The sequence below is a fragment of the Tursiops truncatus genome, chromosome 7, assembly GCF_011762595.2.
Source record: "Tursiops truncatus isolate mTurTru1 chromosome 7, mTurTru1.mat.Y, whole genome shotgun sequence".
NCBI classification, from domain to species: Eukaryota; Metazoa; Chordata; class Mammalia; order Artiodactyla; family Delphinidae; genus Tursiops; species Tursiops truncatus.
The window spans coordinates 18,397,560-18,407,962 of NC_047040.1; the positions used below are offsets into that span (position 1 = coordinate 18,397,560).

Below are 10,403 nucleotides of genomic sequence, written 5' to 3' on the forward strand. Positions count from 1 at the left end.
ACAGCATGTGGGATCTTCCCGGACTGGGGCACAAACCCGTGTCCCCTGCATCGGCAGGCAGACTCTCAACCACTGCGCCACCAGGGAAGCCCCCTATGGTTTTTTAAGTGGTTGCTCTAAGGATCAGAGTATACATGCTTAACTTTTCACAGTCTACTTATAATCACTGTTTTACCATCTCAAGTGGAATGTAGAAATCTCACCAGCATACAGGTCCCATTACTCTCCCCCATTTCTGTTGTAGTGGTCAATTAGAATCAATTACACCTACATACATTGAAACCTCTATCAGACAATGTTATAATTTTTGCTTTCAACCATCATACATATTTTATTTATTTATTTTGTGGTATGCTGGCCTCTCACTGTTGTGGCCTCTCCCATTGCAGAGCACAGGCTCCAGACATGCAGGCTCAGCGGCCATGGCTCACGGGCCCAGCCGCTCCGCAGCATGTGGGATCTTCCCGGACCGGGGCACGAACCCGTGTCCCCTGCATCGGCAGGCGGACTCTCAACCACTGCGCCACCAGGAAAGCCCCATCATACATATTTTAAATGATTCAAGAGGGAAAGAATAGTCTATAATATTTACCCAGATATTTCCCATTTCTATTGCTCTCCCTTATTCCTTATGTTTCAGGTTTCCTTCAGATATAATTTCCCTTCTATCCAAAGGACTTCCTTTAGCAATTCTTGAAGAGCAGGTCTGCTGACAATTAATTAGTTTTTCTTCCTCTTTATTTCACTTTCATTCCTGAAGTGCATTTTACTGGATATAGAATCCTGGGTTGACAGTTCCTTTCTTCACCACTTAAAAAATGTTATTACACTTCCGGCTCCCATCATTTATAATGAAATATACACAGTCATTTGGATTATTGTTCTCCTTTAAGTGATGTGCTGTTTTTCTCTCAGACTGTTTTCAAGATTTTTTTCTTTGCTTTTAGTTTTTAGAAGTTTGATTATGATGTATCAGGACATGGATTTCTTCAGGTTTATCCCGTTTGGAGTTCACTGAACTTGTTGAATCTGTAGGTGTATGGCTTTTGACAAATGTGGGAAGTTTTCAGCCATGATTTCTTCAAATAATTTTTTATGTACTACCCTTTTTCTCCTCTCCTTCAGGGACTCCAATGACATGAATGTTGAACTTTGGGTATTGTCCCACAGGTCCCTGAGGCTCTGCTAATTTTCTTCCCCAATGTTATCTCTCTGTTGTGCTGATTGGATCATTTATATTGATCCATCTTCAACTTAACTAACACTTTCCTCTGTCATTCTTATTCTGTTAGTGAGCCTATCCAGTGAGTTTTTATCTTGGCTATTGTATTTTGTAGTTTTAAATAGCACATATAAGAAAAATAAACAGAACAGCTAGTGGTAGGAAATGCGGTTGGAGAAGTAGGCCCAGAACTGACCATATGGGACCTTGCAGGTAATAGTATAGAGTACTAGTTCTTACACAAAGGGCAGAAGAAAATCACCAGGGATTTTAAAGAAATGAATAGAATGATGATTTAAAAATTTCAAAGACCACCTTAGCACTGTCAGAGAATGTACTGATAGAGGGCAAGAGTGGAACAGAGAGATCTGTTAGGAAGTATTGTTTTGGTTCAAGGGACACTGTGGTGGCTTCGGCTGAGCAACTGCAGAAGGCTGAGCTCCTCCAGCTGGCCAAGAACTCTACCCAGAGGAGCTTGAGGTTCAAGGAGAATCCAGACCTGCATACTCACCGAGGGAACAGCTTCTGACTCCTCTCACCATGGCAACTGTGCTTCCTTTGCTCAGATCAGTTGCTAGGGTGACACATCAGCACTGAGTGACAGAGCCCCACGATAAGAACTGGTTACCATGGTGTAAAGTCTGCAGACAAGAATCTGCCATTCTTCTCCAGGTTAAGGTCCTTGACTGGCTCTAAATCTAAGGGAAAATCAGGGGCTGGAGAGAAGATCAAACACAGGAGCCAAGGTGAGGCCAGCTGTGGGGAGTTGCTAAGTCACTGTGCCTCAGGACTTGCCCAGATCAAGGCTGTTATTAGAGCCTGTTACTTATTGGGGGAGGGGGAGTTTACATTTTAGAGGGGGAATAATCTAGCACATATATACACAAATTCAAAATCCCTTGTTTCCTACCATTTTAGGGCTTCTTTGAACTGTTTTCTTCTCTGAGCAAAATTTGCAGCTGGTTGAAACATTCCTATCCTCCACCCCCCGCAATGCCATCTACAAGAGCAGTTCTAGGACAACCTGCTTCTGAATTTATTAAGCGGGTTTTTGTCAAAACCCTTTCTGTGGGCTTGTCCGGTGGTAGGACAGGTGGGCTCCAGGCAGAGCCTCTGCAGTAAAATATATAGGATCAGAACAGAGAGGACATTTGGGGTGGGGATGTAATGCAGCTGGAAGCCTGGTTTCTGATCCCTTTCTCTTTCCAGACATCATTCATAACATGAATGCAGGACAGGGTAGGACCACAGCTGAAGTGTCAGTTTTCCTCATCCACTTCCCCTCCCCCCACCACCTGCCACACTTTATGGTGGTCTTTTTTCCCTTGGGAAAGGAAATTCCTCCCCTTGAACTCCAAGTCCAATAGGCCTGATAAACTGCTTGGTCTTCTGAGGATATTACTCTCAACATTAGGGTCCCCTCCAATGAATAGGGAAAAGAGGTGCAGTATCGATGCACATATAATTGATCATTTTGATAGCTATTTCTCTGGTAGTCTGAAATCTTAAAAGGGAGAAAGAAGCACACCCACCTGTGTTCAAGCCACCCAAAGACCAATACGTCCCTTTTTCTTGTAGCATTGTACTTCTCAAAGCAGGCTCACACTCATTTGCTCCTAGGCCTAAATTATTTCTGTAAACAATTTTTGAATATTATGTACAACACAAATCATTGACAACCAGTTCCTGGCATGATAAAATAGCTTGTGTCAGACCCTCCCATTAACATTGAACGTATCTACTCTAGACAAAATATAAAAGTGATTGTATGAAAATATGGAGACCAGCCAAGCAAGAAAAACTAGAGGGAATATAATCCTTGAAAAAAGGGAAAACCTCCCCCCGCAACCAATGAGTTCCACATTTAACAGGCTTTTCCCCTAATGACACTTCACAGTTTCCTGTAGCACATGGGGAAACAGGCATGAAAGGCAGAGAGTGGAAGTCTGAATGGCCAAGGAAGTAGTGGTTGGAGTACAGGAATGCCAGAGCAGGTAGAAATTGAGCAAGAACTCTGGGAAATGAGTGAGCTACAGAGAAGGGAACCCAAAATCCACATGCTAATTCCCCTCACATCCTTAGATACCTTCTAAATGGCACAAGTGCAGGGCGAGATTTTAAGGAACCTAGTGGAAAAGTCAAATATCTGAACAGGGATTTTTTTTGTAGCTTCCACAGTGTTTGGGACACCAAGTTTGGGGTTCAGGACTCCCAAAATTAAAAGGCCTTGGTAGGGCTTCCCTGGTGGTGCAGTGGTTGAGAGTCCGCCTGCCGATGCAGGGGACACGGGAGGACACCGTCCGGGAAGATCCCACATGCCGCGGAGTGGCTGGACCCGTGAGCCATGGCCGCTGAGCCTGCGCGTCTGGAGCCTGTGCTCCGCAAAGGGAGAAGCCACAACAGTGAGAGGCCCGCGTACCGCAAAAAAAAAAAAAAAAGAAAGAAAGAATACAGTGATTTGAACCTGGGCGATGGCAGTGGATGTGGAGGAGTCATGGATGTGCATGTACTCAGCAGGTCAAACCCGTGACTGCTGAAGGTTTTAAGGCGGGTAAGGGTGAAGTAAGCAGCAGGATAATAAAAATAGACTAGATTCATTGAGTGCCGACTATCCAGTCGCTGTTCATATTTAATCCTCGCAACAAACCTATGAGGCAGGTACAATTCGCACCCACATTTTACATGCAATCCGTTTTTCCAGCCTTGGGATTGGGAGTAGAGGCGGTAGTCCTCGGGACCTGGTTTATGTAAAAAAGGAGTGGGCTCCTGGGAGTAAGGTGGGGTGGCCTGTGGGGAGGTAGGGAAGTAAGGGTTGGGTAGGCGTCCGCAGGGGGCAGGGCCCGCCGGCCATTGGTCCCGCTGCCAAGGGAGCTTTGTGCAGATCCAGTCTCGCCAGCGGGTGGGAAGGGACAGCCCCGCTCAGTCCCTCCAGCAGCTGTCTCTACCTCATCTGCGATTTGGTGGGGAGCCAGCGCACCAAGCCCGGGAGGATGCGGCGCCCGCTGTGGCCTGGGGGCTTCCGGGGGCTCTGGCGGCTCCTCTGCTTCCTGCTGCTGAAGAGCCGCCCAGGGAGCGGCCGCGACGTTAGTGATCACGGTCAGGAGGACACCTGGGGCGTGCGGGCAGGGCCAGAGAGCGATTCTGAGAGAAGTGGGTCCGGGGGCCTCAAGGTTAGGAACTTAGGAGGAAAGGAATCTGTTTGGGGGGTGAGAAGAGAAAAATGCGCAGAAAGAGGCGCAGGCCTGGCGTGGGGCTCGGTGTATGGGGTGCGGACTTAAGAGAAGCGGACTCGGGAAGATTGGGGATTCGGGAGAAGGACTGAAACACACGGGGCCAGCGGGAAGTAGAACCGGCCTGGGCGGCCCGCGCTGAGGGGCCAGGGAAGAGATGCCCATGGCTGAGGGATAGTCAGGGGACCAGGATCTCTGCACAGTAGGAGCAGGGGCCGCGGGTATCGGGCTCCGGAGAGAAGGCTAGGCCAGGGATGACCCAAGCCTTCTTTATAAGCCCCTAGAGCCTGGTGTTTGCGATCCAATTTCCGGTAAGAACGGGAAGGCTAGGATGGGGTAAAAAAGGATGGAGGGGGAAAGGATCCATCCTCTTCCTTCCCCTTCACTCTGCGCCAACCGGGTAGACCATCGCTGACACGTGTGAGCAGCCAGAGACCGACTGCGCAGACTCGAGGATTCCAGCGCCCTGCGCTTGGGGCAGACGGCGCAGACTCCTAGCCTGATGCCAACTCTCCTCGCCCGATTCTTGGGTTTAGAGGCCAATGCAGAGGACTCGCGAAAAACTGTAGGAGGAGACCTGGGGGCGGGGAGCGGGACGCGTGGGGCGGGAGAGGACCGGCAAGACTTGTGGGGACGACTCGCTCTCTTTACTGCCCAGAGCCGCCTCCATGCCAGGCTTTGGCCACCGCTCAGCACCACGGACAGCGCCAGGTGCCCTGTGGGTCTGGCTGAGGGTGTCTGGGTCACCACTTTTCTATCAGTTCTGGAAGCGCTGCCTCAGAGAAGCTCTCTCCTTCCAGAAGCTATTTTCCTTCTCAATATTAGGTTCTGCTCCTTCCTAAAGCCAGGAAAATGATATTAGGATCCATTTGACTGGGGAAGAGAATTCCCTTTTCATGATGACTCATGGTAGTTCCACTATAGGAAAACAAACAAACAAACAAACAAACAAACATCCCAGACTCCAACCCTACCCCATTTACCTGGAATGAGGCAAGTGTGTATAGCATTAGGAATTATCTCCATCCCCGTCCTTCCCCTTTGCACAGTCGGGCAAACTGTGGCTTTCAGGACAAGGATCCAGACACTCAAACCCTATACATACCAATATTTTCTTCCTCGAAGGATTCCAGGCGTCCTCTCCAATCCCCTCCAGGCTTCAAAGCCTTCCCTGAATGCAGTTCACCTGCTCCCCATGCCCTACCTGTTCACCTGATTATCCATTCTATGTGTGTAGCTTTCTGAGTCTCTTCTTACCTCACCCTCCACAGGCTGCCTGTGGAGCTTGGCTCTTACCTGGAAGTTGGTACCAAAGGTGAATGAGGTGCAGGGGCTGAGGAACAGGGCAGGTGGTGACGGGGGAAGGAAAAATGAAAAGGAGGACTTGAAAGGAGATGGGGGTCTGGTGAGGGGGACAGAGACCACTGAACCCAGGGGTGATAGTGGAAGGAAGCTGCTTTCCTTCAGCTGGGATTTGGAAGGCTTCTGGTCAAGCTCCTTTCTCACACCACTATTTTGCCCTTAGATGGTCAGGGCCAAGTGGGAGTGGGGCACCTCTGGACCCTCCAAGGATTTACCACCCCAGTCTTCCAGCAGTTACAAGTTGTACTCCAGCAGATTATGCCCCAAGGTGAGTAAGAGCTGGAGAAGAGAGGCTGAGGCTTGGTCAGATACAGGGGTATAGTGAGGGGCTTTTTGACCTGAGAACAGGCTTTCAGCCCCAAATGTCTGTACTTGACACTTTCCTGTCATGCTTACCTCATGGAGAGACCAAAATGGGGATGGAGGTAGAAGGGCAGGCTGTTTGCCCTTGAACACCCTGGAAGGGCCCAGCAGAGGCTTCTAGAAGAAGCCCCTGGAAGAGGTCAGCATCTAACTCGTTGGGACTAGCCCCAACTCCAGGCACGATCTGAGTTTTTCCAGGGCCAGGAATCCTTAAGTTCTCAGCCAGGAGAATACACACACACACACACACACACACACACACACACACACACACACACACACACACACACAGACACACACACACACACACACACACACACACACACACACACACACACCCCTAAGCCTCTGAGTAGGAAGCAGAGCGAATTGTATGACAAAAAGAAGAGAGGAAGGAAAGGGAGTGGGGACTCCCTTAAAGACAGATGGCTGACCCTTCCTTAGAGCAGAGTTTCATGAATGGGAGAAGAGTCAGATAGGAAATCTGGCTTGAGTTCATGTTACTACTACCACTACTGATGTCTAATATGTGTAAAATGCCTTAGAGTAGTGGTTCTCAAAGTGTATCCCCAGACCAGTAGCATCAGCATCACCAGGAGACTTGCTGGAAATGCTAATTCATGACCTTCACCCCAGACCTCCTGAATCAGAAGCTCTAGGAGGGAGGAACAGCCATCTGTGTTTTAGCAAGCCTTGCAGGAGATTCTGATGTACTCTAAAGTTTGGGAATCACTGCCTTAGAGTTTTCTCAGCACTCTGTACATCCCTAATCTCATTTAATTTTCACAATAGCATCAAATGAGTCAGCAAAAAGAGTATAGTCCTAATCCTAACTGAATGTTTATTATATGCCAGGCACTGTACTAAGCAAATTTTATATGCCATCTCATTTCATTCTCTCCACAAACTGTGATCCTTTGGCTACTTGAGGGAGAAGGGGAGTGTTGACCTCACTCTGGTCTCTGGAGTGGGCCAGTCAGAGCATCCCAGGTATTAATTCACCACCTCCTTTCAACCTGCAGGTTTGTTCTGGAAGGATGACATGACCCAGGATGTGATGACACAGAAGATGGGGCACATTGGCAAACTCCACCCCCAGGATCCATGTGTGAGGATGGGGCAAGAAGCCTTTCCCACCAAAACCACCGGGGTGAGGTGTGTGAAGCCTATGGTCAGTCCATGATGTCTGGTGCACAGAGAGAACAGGGAGGGAACGGGTATTAAAACTGCAGGTAAGAGCCGCCAGGAGCACTCTGAGAATGACTCAGAAGTCCTGTCTGGGATCTGCAGGAAACAGTTCCATGAACCACTAGTGACACCTGCAAAGGGAGACGAGGGAGGTGCTAGCAAGCCTAGGTCCCATTTCTCATCCCCATCTCTTGTAGGAGCAAGCAAGGGGAGAAACTTCGACTCCTATTCCCCAAGGTGAGACTCATGTGTCTTCTCAAGACTTTTAAAGCCCTGACTTTGGGTCCCATCTCTTTCCCTCTGGGGCCCTGTCACCCTTTTCTGCCTCCTTCTTGACTCCTGGCTTCCCTCCTCACAGGCCCCAGTGGTCAAGGTGAACAGGGATCAGTGCTTTACCTCCAAAGTGGTTTCGAAGGCCCTGAAACGAGAGGTGACCAACCCTGTCAAGGTGAGGGGCTCATTTTTTCTAGGGAAGTTGGAATCACCAAGGACATGTTTAAATGAGGGAGGCAGGTGTGAAGGAGGGAAATGGGTATTGGTGTGTGAACACAGAAGCTGCATTTTCCTGTCTCTCTCAGACTACTTGTGGGCATCCATATGAAAGGCTGGGGGGCGTGATGCAGGTGCTGGGAGTCTCTAAGGGTGAAATGATCTATAGGATCATTCACAGGCACTGAATTTCCAAAGGCGTAGAAAACTGCAGAGTTTTCAATGTTAAGTAAAAAGTTCTCCTTTCCTCCATGTACTCCCTTGTATATAGCAAGTGATAGCAAAGCTCCTTTGGATGAATGGGAGACGTAGCCCAGAGGCCCTCACATGCACCTCTTCCCCGCCTTGCTCTACTCTGGGGCCTGGGTAAGTCAACTGGGCAAGGCTCGGAGTTATCTACCTAGGATGCTTGAACTCTTCGGAATCCAGATGGAAAACACCCATTTAGCACTCCCATCTATCTATAGATGAGACATTGGGGCCCAGGCTGGTCAAGCAACTTACTCAAGGCTGCATAGCAAGTTCATGGCAGAGCTAAGACTGGACCCAGGTCTTCTGATTCCCAGCCCTTTCCCCATACACAGTCCCTGCCCTTCCTCTCAGGGACTGCGGTGTGGGTTGTGCTGCCCCAAACATCAGACTCCTCCATATTGACAAAAGTCCTTTTCTGAACTAAGACCTAAATTACAAGAAGGCGGCAGCCAGTGGAAGATATGAAGGAAGGGCCTCCCAGGAAGAGAGCACCGCAATGACAAATGCCCTGACAGAAGGATACCATAGCAAGACTGAGGGAAAGTCAGCGGTAGAAGATTAGGTTGGAGATGTAGGCTCGGGGTCGACCACACAGGGGCTCACAGGTCATGGTGAAAGTTTGGATTTTATTCCAAGGGTAGTGGCAAGTTAACTAGGAAATTTTAAGGATGGGGATGTAATAACGTGATATGATTTTAAAAGCTCACTCTAACGGTGTCAGGGATGGATTGTGAGAAAAGCGAGAGTGAAAACAGACAGTCCTGTGAAGAGCCGATCATCCTGGTCCAGGGGAGACTGAAGCGGCTTGCACTGGGGTGGTGGCAGCGGAGCCGGCACCTCCAGCTAGCCATGTGCTCCATCCAGGGGCAGCCTGCACCTCTGGGGGCTTCTAGCCTCTCACACTCTCCTAGGAAACCAGTTCCTACTCCCATAAGATGGCAGCTGAGCTTCCTAAGCTTAGATTGGTCACTGGGTCCACACACTCAGAGCTAAGTGACAGACCCACCTGTGAGAGACCGGTTGCTGCCACGCCTTCATGAAAGCAAACAAGGTGCTGCCGTTCTTCTCCAGCCTGAGCCCAAGGGCAAATCAGCGGATGAGAACTCTATGAATTCTGTGTGGGAGCAAAGGGGACAGGCACTCAGTCGACGGGTTGAGTCACTGTGAGCTGACTCAAATCAGGGTGTTATTGAAGCATTTGCGGGAGAGTAGGTGAGGGAAGGGCCACCTCTCCACATACCGGTTCCAATCCTTTATTTCTGGTTTTAGGGCTTCTTTGAGTCGCCCCCCACTGTGGGCCACCACCTTGTCGCTGATTGAGACCTAGTGCAAAGCTGCTTTGCCCCAGTGCCCTCCCCATTGCCCTCTGGAGGGGAAGTTCCAGGATGACCGAAATCTGGATCATTAAAGTGACTTTGATGCAAACTCTCTGTGACTTGCCCTGAGGCAGGATGGATCGGGTTTGGACCTGGCCACAGCCTTCAAAGTGAGAGAGGTGGGACCAGAACAAGGGTTGCAGTGAGGAGAGCACAGCCCCTCACTGCTGCCGGAGGCTGCTTCTGTCTTGTTTTCTTTCCAGTGACCATTCCTGAAGTGAGGAAAGCGAGGATGGGACCACAGCTGGAATGGCAGCCTTCTTTACACACATCCAGCTATGCTGTGTGGTCTAGTTGCCCATCCTTCCATGTCAGACAGGCCTGGACCCTGCTGTTGTATGAGGGTCTCCCACCTCCACTATTACAGCCCCTGCCAGGGCTCTCTCACTCTTTGTGCGCTCAAGAATCAACATAGAAGTGCTGTAGTCAAAGTGTACACACATTAAATGTTTTGCTGACTCTTGCCAGTTTGCTCCTGGTAGCGTAAAACCTTACAAGGGAGGGAGTCATCTGATCACTCGTGCTCAGCTCAGCCAGATACCAGAATGTCCTATTTGCAAAGCTTTCTACTTCCCACGGTACTCTCATACTCACACTCTCATACATCAGAGGTGTAAGCACGTGGGCAGATATCAAAATTTAGTTTCTCTAAAGAACTGGGACTTGGCCACACATCTCATCCATTTAAGCAACCCAGAGAAATTAAGTGACTAGTTCTTGATGACCCCGATTCTTGGTCATGCTGCTGTTTTTGCCCTCTCCCCCTCTATTCGTTGTGTTCAGGAATGGACCCAAACCCAACACTAGACCAGTCATATTCATTTGTACCTAGTTCTCATTAAATTGGGCAACCCCTGCTACTCACCCACATTTCCCCCTCATTCATTCCCTCTTTCTTTCCAAGACAGAAAATAGAGAGAA

General features: G+C 49.3%; 1 protein-coding gene across 1 annotated transcript; it reads left to right on the top strand.

The window, feature by feature from the left end:
• The first annotated feature begins 4,212 nt into the window (after nt 1–4,212).
• On the top strand, nt 4,213–9,549 carry RESP18 (regulated endocrine specific protein 18). Its single transcript, XM_073807220.1, has 6 exons — nt 4,213–4,318; nt 5,978–6,082; nt 7,200–7,332; nt 7,563–7,602; nt 7,724–7,813; nt 9,376–9,549. The coding sequence occupies exons 1-6, from the start codon at nt 4,213–4,215 to the stop codon at nt 9,424–9,426; spliced, it is 525 nt and encodes a 174-aa protein (XP_073663321.1). The 3' UTR covers nt 9,427–9,549.
• Nucleotides 9,550–10,403: the final 854 nt, after the last annotated feature.